General features: G+C 38.3%; 2 protein-coding genes across 6 annotated transcripts in view; one reads left to right on the forward strand and one right to left on the reverse strand.

Annotated features, from left to right (window-relative positions):
- Positions 1–13,323, reverse strand: part of cenpp (centromere protein P) — a 79,222-nt gene that overhangs the window by 3,942 nt on the left and 61,957 nt on the right. For 3 of the 4 annotated variants that reach the window (XM_016542379.1, XM_016542378.1, XM_016542377.1), the window contains exon 7: positions 1,277–1,356. In XM_016542379.1, coding sequence (XP_016397865.1) covers positions 1,277–1,356 — 80 coding nt within the window. Of the gene's footprint in view, positions 1–1,276; positions 1,357–4,056; positions 4,247–13,323 lie in introns of those variants that run through there. The other variant, XM_016542380.1, reaches the window with a different exon arrangement.
- Positions 6,022–13,323, forward strand: part of ecm2 (extracellular matrix protein 2, female organ and adipocyte specific) — a 17,416-nt gene continuing 10,114 nt past the window's right edge. Inside the window, exons 1-5 of one of the 2 annotated variants that reach the window (XM_016542370.1) lie at positions 6,022–6,177; positions 8,003–8,249; positions 10,006–10,203; positions 10,320–11,048; positions 11,257–11,372. In XM_016542370.1, coding sequence (XP_016397856.1) covers positions 8,012–8,249; positions 10,006–10,203; positions 10,320–11,048; positions 11,257–11,372 — 1,281 coding nt within the window. In that variant the 5' untranslated portion in view covers positions 6,022–6,177; positions 8,003–8,011. Of the gene's footprint in view, positions 6,178–8,002; positions 8,250–10,005; positions 10,204–10,313; positions 11,049–11,256; positions 11,373–13,323 lie in introns of both variants that reach the window. The other variant, XM_016542372.1, reaches the window with a different exon arrangement.

Below are 13,323 nucleotides of genomic sequence, written 5' to 3' on the forward strand. Positions count from 1 at the left end.
CTCGCATGAGGTGGTTTTTCAGGCAATGCGAAAAAGGAATAATTCGCAAAACTGCAATGGAAACGGCTTTTTCGCATTTACAGGTCACATGGTGTATGTAAAAAGTCATATGATCATTCTTCAGTGTACTATAACCTCCAAGAAACACTTCATACGTGGCCGGTCTCCAGTATAAGGGGCTTTCCTATTAATGCTTAGACAATTTACACTGCACACGTCTGCGGTGCAGTGTGGCTCTGACACGGCCACTCTAGTCAATGCTTGTGTTTATTCCAGCTGCGCCACGCATGTTTCTGAAGCGGCTCTCTGTGCTGCTTCTGTAAAGATAAACGCGTACACCTCCTTTGAATAAATATAGGCAAAATCTGTTAAAATCCCACCAAAATCCGTTGCCATGACTTATCGCGAGAGGCAAAAGGTTACGTTTTAGTCGCATAACATTGGTTAATGGAAACGCCGTCATTTCGCAATACTTTTTTATCGACATTTATAAAATATCGCCAAAGTTTTGTGCAAATCTGTAATGAAAATGCGCCTATTGACTCTTTCTATATTTCATGCATGTAATCTGGAGAGATGAGTCATGGTCACCATTGAAATATACAGGAAATTGTAGTCACTTGACACTAGGGATGCACCGATACCGATACTGGTATCGGTATCGGGCCCGATACTGGCCTCCTGTACTCGTACTCGTTAAAATGCCCCAATACCAAACGCCGAAACCACACAGCATGAGATAAGCGCCATATTCAAACAGAAACACTGACAACAGACAGCAGAAAGGAGTTATGGATGTCTACTACGAAGTATATGTATGCAATGAATATAATATAAAACATTCACCACCAAACCCGCACCAACAAGGACTTTTCAAACTGCTGCACTGTGCTTCACTGAAACCTGGCTGAGTGAAGCCATTCCGGACAACGCGCTTCATCTGCCGGGCTACCAGCTGTTCAGAGCGGATCGCATCGCGGAGTTAACGGGGAAAACCAGAGGAGGTGGATTGTGTTTCTACATCAACGAACGTTGGTGTTCAGATGTAACAACGCTGAAAAAGGTATGCTGTCCTAATTTAGAGGCACTCATCATAAACTGTAAACCAAATATCGGTATCGGCATCAGTATCGGCAAGTACCAAAAATAAAAGTATCGGTATCGGGCGAGTACTGGAAAAAGTGGTATCGGTGCATCCCTACTTGACACTATATATGTTTCATGTGCCATCAACAGATGCAATTTCCATTTTGCTTTCCTAGCTGATGCAACCTACCCGGGAAGTTGAGGACTTCTTATAATCATGAGCTCCGATCTGCATCCCTCTGGAAGGCTGACCACGTCTGGGTACTTCTCCTGCCAAACAAACCGCCTGTTTATTAAAGGAATTAAAATCCTGACAGATTCCATCTGACCCACAGCAACCTGGTTCCAAAACAGTGGCCGATAACAAAACACATACGAACAAAATATGTGGAGAAATTTACATTTTAGATGATTGCGTAATTCTAAGTGGAAATACATTATTTGCTCCATAACAAGGCAAGAATACACTGAAGTCACAGTCTGAGACTGTTGTCTTAAACACTGAACACTGATGTCTTAAAGGAATAAATCATTCAAAAATGTTATAATTTATTCCCCCTCGTGTCATTTCAAATGGTTCTGACTTTTTCTTGAAACACAAATTGTGAATTTTCAAAAGCGTCCAGGCAAGAACATAATGAAATATTAAAATACAGTCAAAGTGAATGAGGACTAGGGCTTTCAGTTTCCAAAATCACCATAAAAGTCTCATAAAATTGGTACATAATTTGACAAATTGCTTTTGTTCCTATTTTGTAAGTTGCTTTGGATAAAAGCGTCTGCTAAAAGCATGAATGTAAATGTAAATTCAAAAGTCTTCTGAAGTCATATGATACTTTTATGTAAGAAACAGACCCCCAAAATTCATTTTTCATTGTTAATTTTATCACTGTAATGAGCTGTTCACTGTTGTGACTGGATCATTGAGACAGTAACATGAACCAGTTCAACCTAATTCCTTAACGAACCATTCAGACCAGTTTTGTAAACTAGACTCAATTATACTGATAAAGAATCTGGAATATTCCACAGAAATACACAGAATTTTACAACATTTTTATTTTTATGTGAACTAACCCTTTAATATACCAAGTGTTTTTAATAATTATTGAGCTGAAGACATTTAATAGTCATACCTTCAGGACTTTGAACCACAGAAGAGAAGATTGAATACACAGAACCATTTAATGCTGACAGTAAATAAAATAAAAGAAGAGAAATGTTTCCGTCTCTCTGTCTTTGGTAGAAACCACTAAATACAGTTAGAAATTATACCCTTACTTACCCTGTCCCTTAATTAGATATTAAAACATGTAAAGATACTCTGTATGTGTTTTAATAAGTAATTAAGACATCTAATTAAACTACTCTTAAATTTAACTCATTTGCCTGAATTTTAACTAGCTAATTAAAAACATATGATAATTCACACCATGTTACCACAATCAACCAGTACGGCCGTCACAAATCCCTTAGACAAATCATCAGACTTTCCCATTGGACATCAAAACTTTCCAGAATTTTTTCCTAATCCCCACATTACATAGTTGGGAAATGCTGTCAGTTACTCCATTAACTTGATGTTCCCTCTGGTAAACACAAAGACTTTCTCTAACAAGTATCTCGAAACCTGTCTGAATTTGTGTTTGTGATGTTCCTTATGGCCCAGTGAAGACTAAACACTGTTATGTTCTTAGAGCGAGACATTTACATTTTTGCAAATGTTTATTTTTATTCGTACACATTGATTCTGGTCAGTCGATGAGTTATGTAATTAGTTTTTAAGTCACAATGACTGTATTCTTTCCAGTTTGTTCTTTGCACACTTTTGGCACCGATTAAATTTATTTGATTGAAATATGGAGATGCAGATCGGCACTTATGCAAAACTTTTCTTTTACAAATACAAATTGGTGTATGCTTTTCACTCTGCACATACAAATGTTTTTGATTATAAATTTTAGTTTTTACATGAAAGATTTTGAATCTATTCAGAAAACTAGCATTTGCCAAGACTCTTAACCAATCATAAATATCGTAAATAACTTCATGGAGCTTCTGTTCAACAATTATTTAAAAGACACCAGTTTTTGGTAAATGTGACACCGGTCTGACCAAAGGCTTCAAGGCTTCCTTGAACTAAGCCATTAATTTAGCATCCTTTACACAACCTAACCATTATTTGAACTCTATACCTCTATTGTCTGATCCTGGAACGACATGTTATACTCCCCACTGATCCCTGTCAACAGTTATTAAAACACCAGACAGAACAACCAGTCTCTGGGCTTGTTCAGAGGCCAATACTGTCTGGATGTGAGGGATCGTCCAAAAACTTGAGCTGAGAAATCAGAAAAGCTGCAATTCTGGGACTCCAAGTACATTTTCAGAAACACTGGAGTTAAATGTTCAATCCTTTCTTCCAGCACACCACAGGTTGCACCAATTAAAGCATTGTTTAATGTACACCAAGGTTTGTTAACAGCGGATGACCCGAAACTGAATTGTTAATCTGAATGCCTCAAGGGCGATTTTGAGGTACCCAGCTAAAAGGAAAGAAACACAAAACCGCTGACTGCACACATGCCACTGCTGAGTACTTAAGCTCTCTGGCACAACATGAAATCTTCCATTATGTTAAAAGCTCCATAAGGAAATATACTGAACCAGATGCTGAAGCAAACTGACATTACCGCAGTGGAAAGAGATGTCTGAACGCAAACAAAAAATACAGTCCAGCATTTTGACAGACATTATCATGGTGCTAGGCATGTGTGTGAAACAACCTTCTCGGTCTCAAAGTAAATCTCAAATGGTCCGTGATATTATACAGACCATTCTAACCAATGGAATTCATCTGTGGAAATAGTGATTTTTTTAAAGACATCCTAAATTCAACATCCTCTAGTGAGTTTATTCAAGAAAAGAATGCTATGTTGGTTGAGAAACAGAACTAGAAGAATGTCCTATTCTCATAACTTAACAAGATGTGCGTAACAGAAAGTGCAGAAATGCATGAGGTAGAACCATTTTACTTCCATGATGCGACAGCATTTTCAAAGAAGTATGTAGGGAGGGACTTGATGTCGAAAAGTGGTTTCTGTAGGACAGGTAGTTTGGAAGGATGGGACTGAACTTGGGATTGACTTGTTGGCGTCATCTGAAAAGGAAAGTAATTTCAGAGGTGGAGCAAGTATGTTTATTTTGATGAAAAATACTGAAGATGATCTTTTTCCTTTGGATTCATGTACACCAATGAATCATGCACAATTAAGACCAGGAACATGTATAAAGAAAGTTCACACACAGCAGTTCAAACAGTGAACAGTCGCAGCTGTTCATTCCAGCTGGTTGAGTCACTGAGCTCCGGTCATTACCTGACGCCAAGTCAAAACATCCTACGGTGCTGAAACATCTTACACCATTAATTTCACAGTACAGTTAAACACTCTTTTGATCTACGTCTCGTGAAACTCATCTATATGCAGTTCTGTCGCTAAGGACCGATGAGGACTAGGCTGTAAAAACCTTTGTATATTGTTTAAAATTATCCCACATACACAGTACAACTCTTAGGTTACTTACACTACTAATCTTTTCGATGTAAGGAACGGTAACGCACTCGGTCATGTAAGAGTGATATCAGCTTCAATCTAAGGCTGGATGTGTTTGCAATTTAGCATCTCAAGGTAAAAAAAAAAATCTGGAGATCGTTTTATTTTGAAAGCTCTGGAAAATGTCAGTAAAAAAGTATGCAGTCATTTCTGCTCATTAAAGACTATGTGGAGTTTAATCAGTTATTTACAAAAATGTCAAACTTTAAAGAGCATAAAGAGTATTTGAACTACCTTTTACCATTGCAAACATTTAATAGTTTAATTCAAAAACAGGTTAAACTTAATCAGTTGATTTGCCAAATCTTCAGCCATCATCTTCACGACGATTGGCTATTAAACTACACAATGTATTTAAAAGATATTTATTTGTCTACAGACAATGAATCAAACCTTCTAGTCACAACAGACGAACAGCATTTTTACAGTATAAACTTGCATTATCTTAATAATAATGTTATCGTGATAAATGACTAAAATGACATTGGCATATCTGTTGTGAGTTTAACAGTAAATTACACCAAGTAGTCCAGAACATAGTCCTCACTGTTTACCAAATAAATCTTATATTCATGAATCATATTATACAACAGTTAGGTCACGCAAAGCATGATTAGCTTCCTCTCGAAATATTTTCTTTGGCGGAGAAAGATATACAAACGAATTGGCCAGATTTTTGTCTAAAACGCAAGTTGGTTTGATATCAGCTTCTTGTTTGAATCACAGCCATATAGTTGATGTTCATCTTTATCATATATTATAGAGATACTAATTGCCTTTATATATCCTTCAAGAGTTTGGTTTCTTTTGAGGCATTATGAGAAATAATGGACAATAGATGTGATTTACATGAAAACCTTTGAGCATACCAATCTAATCATAGCACACAACTGCTTGACCACGACCCCTCCGTGTACAAAACTGAAAGACGAGAAAGCTGAGATCTTTCTTCTCGGCTCAACATGCCCACCCTCTGAAATGGGAGATGGGGCTGTCTTATTGGGCAGTAGGGGGGTTGACTTGAAGACCCATCCAGAAAAGCTCGAAAACCAGTCCAGACGTCCTCTGATCAGCTTATTGAAGCTACAATGTGTGCATTTACAGCCCATTTTCTGCACTTACACAATGTATTTACAGAGTCGGTAATGACAAGCCAGATGCCACCTCTTTGTTTGAGTACAGTAGCGTTCCTAGCCTAGTAATTAGGTCCAACAAAATCACCAAGTTCTTTCGCCTGAGAGAGGCAGTATCTTGTCATGACCCTCATTTGGCTGAAACTTTCTGAGACAGAACTGGAGAAGTTCTGCCCGAGCGTGTCCCGACTAAACGCTAGAGCAGCCCCTGTCTGTTTTTGACATTTATCAGCGTTCTTGCTGCGGAGCAGACGCACACACACTTCTTGCGTTGCTGGCAAATCCCACAGCTTTTGGGGAAAGAGCGGAAATATTTGGCCTCACAAAACTGCCCGAAACCAGTGGTAACGTACAAACGACTCTCTCCTCTCTTTCAGCTCTCACCCTAAGTAATGTCGTAAAACACTTTTTGGTACAACACTAATTGTATTCCTTTTCCGTCCGTGCATGTCACATTTTTATGGGTTTACAGATTAAAACTTCTCATTGCATGCAGTTTGGAACTTCTTCGCTAAATATTGAGACGTTTGCAGCTGGAGTGACGACAAATGTTTTCGGAAATAGGTCTGTCTCATCGCTGAAGCACTAGCATACAGCTGCAGGACTGTAAAAGTGATTATTGCTTTACTGTACCTGGTTTTCATTACAGCGTTAAGAGAGGGGGACCCCATATTATGCACACCCCTCTAGGATGTTTTTACTCACAGCAGTATATTTCAGCCCTCTCTTTCTCTGTCTAAGCTGTAGGTTTTATAGATTCTTTCCATCTGAGTCTGGTCATCCTAAAGAGCTTTTACCCTTCATCTACATTTCTGTTTTTTTTGCTCCATCCATCTCACCGTGGCTCTGATTTAATGTTAACCGTATGATTTTGCCTGAGGGTCAGAGTGACGTTTGTAGACGCCCCCTGTACACAAATCAGCATTGCTCAGCTGTTGACTTTATTCTCGTTTCCCATTACTGTAAGTCGGGGAAATCTGTGTTGTCATCTTTTCCTTGTTTGGCTTGGCTTTTCTTCTGCAAGATATTTAAACTTTGTGATGCAAGTAACAGATCTGTATAAAAAAAAAACCGTTTCTTCGGCATGTAAACTAAATTTCTTTGAAACAGGAGGCATGTAATCATCAAAGAAAATTTATGCACTGACACATTTTCAAATAAAATACAGTGTAATGGTAACAGAAACGCTTTACGCTGTTCAAAACTTTTGGTCATTAGTTTACGTTTAAATTTAATGGAAACTCTTTATGTTGTTTTCAAAACATGGTATCAATTTCCGAATTATAAAAAATTATTAGTTGAAATCTGATTATTTCAGTGAATTGTTTTAGTCAGTTCAATTCGGAAATTGCTACCAGGTTTAAAGTTTTGAAAACTGCATAAAAACTTTCCATTACCATTCTGCATATTGAATTGAAATGATCCAGGTTAATAACTAACTGATTCATTGAACCAAGAACCATGTCTTTCAGACATTTGACTCATAACAAGTCAAGAACTGATGCATTGGTTTTAATGGTGATTTTCATGTTGCTACAACATCCAAAAACGTTATCAGCCAAGTCTTGCAAATTATATTTAAGTTCTAAATGACTGTTTTTATGGGCTGAATTGTGGCTGCAACAAACTGAACAGTTTGAATTGACCATAAACACTATTACTAAACTTGAAAAACCATAATGAATAGCAATATGTGCGCACATATGGCTTTATTGGAATGTTTTAGAAAATTTAATATGGCACATCGGAATATCTGGAGTCACTGACGTTCATTTATACTTACTTTTCTAAAGAACAAATTGTGTAAATGAGCTGTATTTCCTATCACTACAACCTGAGAGTATGAGTGTTATTGAAACCAAGTCTGTTCTTACTAAAATGTGTGCTATGATAGTTACATTTGAACATAATACTTAAAACCTCCTGCAGTCCTCTAAACACCACCCTTCACACACCTAAATAACAGTTTTACTCTTTACTCGTACAGTAAAGGTGTTAAAGGCTACTATTCCTTCAAAGCTGTCTGGCTCTCCAGGGTCAAGCTGTTAAAGGCTGGATCACCTGTGATGCCGTAACTTATCATTATGGAAATGTGTACGCTGACAGTATACATTAACAGAGTTATATGAGGAACACGTAGGGCTGAGATGCCTCTTTTTTATCCCACAGGTTTCAGCCATGAGACTAAACCTGATTCTGGCACTGTCACTCCTCGCCTGTCTGACCTTCAGCCTCGCAAAAGATCAGAGACGTCCCTTGGCACGAGATAGAAGACGAGGTGATGGAGCAAAACGAGCAAGAAAACAGACATTGCAGCAGGGAAGAACAGCAGAAAGCAATGGACAATATGGATCTATTTTCATTGAGTCTTACAAGAATACAAAGGAGCCAAAGCCAAACTATGAAGCGACTGCAGGTCAGTGTTGAGAAAGTTACTTTGAGACAGTAGTTTGTCAATCTATAAACTATTCGTAAATTACTATTTCTACAACAAGTTGAACAATGACTAGCTGATGACATCTTTTACTGTCAAACCAGACTTTTTAAAACATAAAAATCAACATAAAAAGTCCATTGTGTATATATATTGAAATTAAACTTATTTGCCTTATTATATATTGTGCAATTGAACAACAAAAATTACCTACAATAGATCAGTGAAATCTATTGTAAGCAAAGAGTAAGCGAAGAGTATTTTGCATACAAAATACAGATTTTTAAATACTGTAGATGTTGTGAATGCATGTCCATTCCTTCTACAGGTTCATAAAAGTCATAAAATATCAAGTATACATTGAGAGTCTTCAAATTGCCCTACAGCTTAGGATCACAGTGGTTAGTTTATATGATATAGTACATGACCATTCTGCCTAAGGTGGCAAGTCAGTTCTGAACACTGACCACATGATTATACACTGGCAACAAGTGACAGTGTGAACCTGCAATTCCGAAAAACAAAAACATCCGCTTGTACCACAGCAAAAACACAGATGGTACCACCAACTTTCACTGGTAAAAAACAACACACCGTAAGTGTAGCATTAATGTCAACAACAGATCTGTAATTCTTACAAATGAAAAGCTGAAGAAGTGTGAGTGAAAAACAGCACATATGTGGTCAGTAAGACCCCATAAAAACAACAGAAAAAACACTATTTCCCAGTAGACCCATTTTACTACTGTATTACTAGCATGTGTACACTATTGACTACTAAGATCTCTTTACATGAGAACATAGATGTAGAAAAGCTACATATATGCCATGTGGAAAACAGTGTTGGGATAAGCTGATCTACATAGTCATTTTACAGTCAGATACATCTGCATTGGATGACAACATTGCCAGATGGTCATTAACAGGCGTTAGTTTCCAAAATCGTCTAACAGCCCTGTAAATGCAAAATGCGGCTTCTGTTGTCAATCACTGCCAGTTTTAATCATTATTTAGTGAAGTGAAGTATGGCCAAGTATGGTGACCCATACTCGGAATTTGTGCTCTGCATTTAACCCATCCAAGTGCACACACACAGTAGTGAACACACACTCAGAGCAGTGGGCAGCCATATTGCTGCGGCGCCTGGGGAGCAGTTGGGGGTTCGGTGTCTTGCTCAAGGGTCTCACCTTAGTCACGGTATTGAGGGTGGAAGAGAGCGCTGGTTATTCACTCCCCCCCACCAACAACTCCTGCCGGACTTGACAAACGAACCCGCAACCTTCGGGTTACAATTCCGACTCTCTAACCATTAGGCCACGACTATTTAAAAAATAACGAATCAAATCAACATGATAAAATTGACAGCCTTGAGACAAATCAGACAGATTCATAAACAATTAATTAAACTGATTCTTTGTAATGATTTCATCACATTTCACAAACTTCGCTCAATTTAAAGGGATAGTTAATCCAACAATTAAAATTCTGTCATCGTTAACTCACCCTTCAAGTTGTTCCAAACCTATATGATTTTTTTCTTCTGTTGAACACAAAAGAAAATATGCTGAAAACCAAACAGTCACTTCCATTCATTTTGGGTGATCTATCCTTTTAATTTAGCACTGATTTGCATGAGCAAGCAGAAATCGATGGTCACAGTATTTAAGTAAAGCAAATTTCAGGCTACTGAAAGGTCACATATTGATCACATTTCTAAATGTCCTTCTTGTTTGTGTAGTTATTCCAGGAAAAACAGAGCACTGTGTATTTCGAGGCATCACCATGTACGATAAAACTGTGTGGTCGCCGAAGCCATGCGTGAATTGCCTGTGTTCCAGTGGTGAGGTGGTCTGCGACCGAATACTGTGTCCCGCCCTGCAGTGCCAACTCAAATTTCAGCAAATCGGAGAGTGCTGCCCAATTTGCATTGACCCAGGTTTGGAAAAACAAGTGAAGTAACAACAATGCATGGAATTAGAACTGCCAATACATTTTATATATTAATTGTGATGTTCGATCTCCCCTTGTCTTATAAATGCACAATCGTCACAGTCTCAGTTGTCGATGCCCCTGAGTTTTCCGGTGACCCTCCCGCTCCCAACATTCTCGGAGATCCCTATACCGAAATATCACAAAACCAGAGAGATAAGAATGTAAGACTAAAAAAGGATGAAGAGGAACGGATTCGCAAAAAAGACGCTGAACGCAAGCAGAGGAAGAAGCAGAAGAAAGAGGAAGCTGAGAGACAGAGAAAGTTAAAAGAGGCGAAAGAAGCCAGAGAAAAAGAGGAGGAGCTAAGGAGGCTACGAGAGGAGGAAGAGGAGAGAGCAGCAGCGGAAGAGAGGAGGAGAAGGATGGAAGAACAGCAGAGGGCTGAGGAGGACAGGGCTCGTAGGCTGGAGATGGAGCAAAGAGAGATGATGAGAGCTCTGGAAGAAGCAGCCAAACGTTTCCAGGAAGGACTCCGTGGAGACGAGGCCACTGAAGACGAGGACGTGGTTTGGTTGAGGGGGGATGTTTTCCAAATGCCACCAGTGCCTCCAACAAGAGCAGCAGATCCTACTCTTCTCTTAGCTCTCCAAGAGCCAACCGAACCGGGTGAGGAGGACCATGAACTGGGCGAAGAGGAACCGGAAGTAGTCGAGGAGGAATCTGAGATGGTTACCACATTGCTGCCTCCAGGTTGTTCGATCTCTGACATCACTATCACCTGTGAAAACGCTAAACTGACGGGTATACCACCACTGTCCATTCCTGAGCTCAAATCACTCAGCCTACAGGGTGAGGAAGACCACATCCCCGCATAACCCCATTACAGGTCGTAAAGAGATACAGGCACTGCAATGGAACTTAGATCACTTTCCTAAGACACATGCAAGAAATTAAGTCTAAATCAGTATATACACCAGTATTTACACAGTCCACGTCCATGTATACAGATCCCACTGAGGCTGATTTTGATAACCTGTCATGCATTATGTAATTACAGGCAATGAAATCAAAACCATCCCTGCTGGAGCATTCAATGGCATTCCCAACTTAGAGTGGATAGACTTGGGGAAAAATAAGATTGTTTCATCTGGAATAGACCCACAAGCACTTAAAGTAAGTTTAAAATACAAGTTTACCACATACTGCAAATAACGAACACATAAACACCCTTTTAGAAACATTGTGACCACCCAAATGATCTAACTGCAATTCACGTTTTGCATGCTTTTTTTTTTTTTTAAATGGCACACGTGGCGCAATACTGAATGGCTGTGGTTCAAAAAATGGAGCAAATACTGTACATGTTCATGCCATTTAGTTGCATCAGACTTTGTGTCAAGAGATCTTAAAGGCCCCCCAAAAAACTTGTTAATAATATCTTGACGTGATCTGCAAGGCTGCTGAACAAGGCTGTAATGAAATCTTGCATTATGTTAAGTCTGCTGAATGTAGACAGACAGATAATAAAAAGTGTAAATAAATAAATAAATTGGCCCATTCTGAGTGTACAATTAACATGACATGTACACAGGGTTTCATTTACACAGGTTTTTTTCGTGCAACATTTGAGCAATTGAGATAATGTACTTTTCCACTGCTGCCCTTCTGTTCAGAAATTCATATGAATTACTTCATGTCTTCCAGCTGAACTTTAAGTGAATTAGAGAAGCAAATGTTTCTTCCATAATGGTTTAAAGCCATATCAAAACAGTACCATCTGCAAACCTAACAGTGCTGAGCTCCAACATTTTGCTCTGTTCATAACCAGATGGCTTTTACAGAAGTCACAAATCCTACTCTAATACAAACACTATACCTACTTGTACTCAGGGTGCGAATTACACAGTGACCATCGGGGGGGGGTTTGTTTAAATTTTTTTTTAAATTAATTACATAATGTGCCAATTAATTAATCAAATTAATCTCAAATTAATAAGATTAATTAATTAACATGCACATCATGTGCCGATTAATTAAAGATAAAGTTGTTATTAAAGATAATAGTTATTGTGTTAATTTAGAAAAAAACTGAATAGACATTACAAAAAGTAGCTTTAGAAAGAAATAGAAGTAGCTTTAGAAATAAATATTTAAATTCAACATACAAAAATACAAATAAATAGGCTAGTGAAATATAAAATTATTTTTAAAAAGAAACAATACTCTAAATATAAAACTTAAAGCGCCAGTAGGTGGTGACAAATCCCTGTCTTAATAAGTGAATGATTCAGTCATTCATTCAATCGATTCATTCAAACGGCGGATTCATTCAGAAACGAAGCAAGTGACTGCTTTTATGTATGGCTCACTGAATCATTGATTCAGTCGATTCGTTTAAAAACTTGGATTCTGTGTGTTGATCAGAGACGCACAACAGTTCTCTTTATTTTTGTTGGCGAAATTACTGACAATGTGTCTAAAATGTAATTACTAACACCTTATCTTCATTTTTACTGTAGGTAAAAAAATTGTATGTAACCTATTTTTGTCTTTCTAAACGCCAATGATGATTCTGAAAGAAAACACGCAGTGTTTGTTATAGTAACACGTGCATCTTTCATGCACATCTGACTACCACACGCTTGTATTTTAGCGTTGCTGTTAATGTTGTGGTTATTTTAGCAAATAGTTTGCTCCCTAAATTCAATTCAACAGCATTAAGTTGAAGAGGGTAAACTTTATCTCTCGACTGAATCTGCACATGCATTTCAGGCGTTCTTGCTCTGTCCAAACAATAAATGCACGTTAGGGGTGCTCCGATTGATCGGGCACCGATCACTATCGGCCGATAATTGCTTTGGGATGATCGATCGGCGGTCTCTAAAAAGGCCGATCTTAAAAAAACGATCTCAAGCTGATAACGCGCCTGCCGTGAGAGGTGCTCACCTTCATATTTCTTCATTAAATAACTTATAAAGTAATTTGAAAACCTTGTGTGACATGTAATTTCACAAACAGCGTGAGTGAATCACCACGCGCGCTCTCTCTTTCTCTCTCAAAATGCGCAAATGGCTTCAAATCACCACACATCACGTCTGTCTATAAGCGAGCTGCACGCTGCACA

Source organism: Sinocyclocheilus rhinocerous, unplaced genomic scaffold (assembly GCF_001515625.1).
Source record: "Sinocyclocheilus rhinocerous isolate Xijiao unplaced genomic scaffold, SAMN03320098_v1.1 scaffold3173, whole genome shotgun sequence".
In the NCBI taxonomy this organism is placed as follows: Eukaryota; Metazoa; Chordata; class Actinopteri; order Cypriniformes; family Cyprinidae; genus Sinocyclocheilus; species Sinocyclocheilus rhinocerous.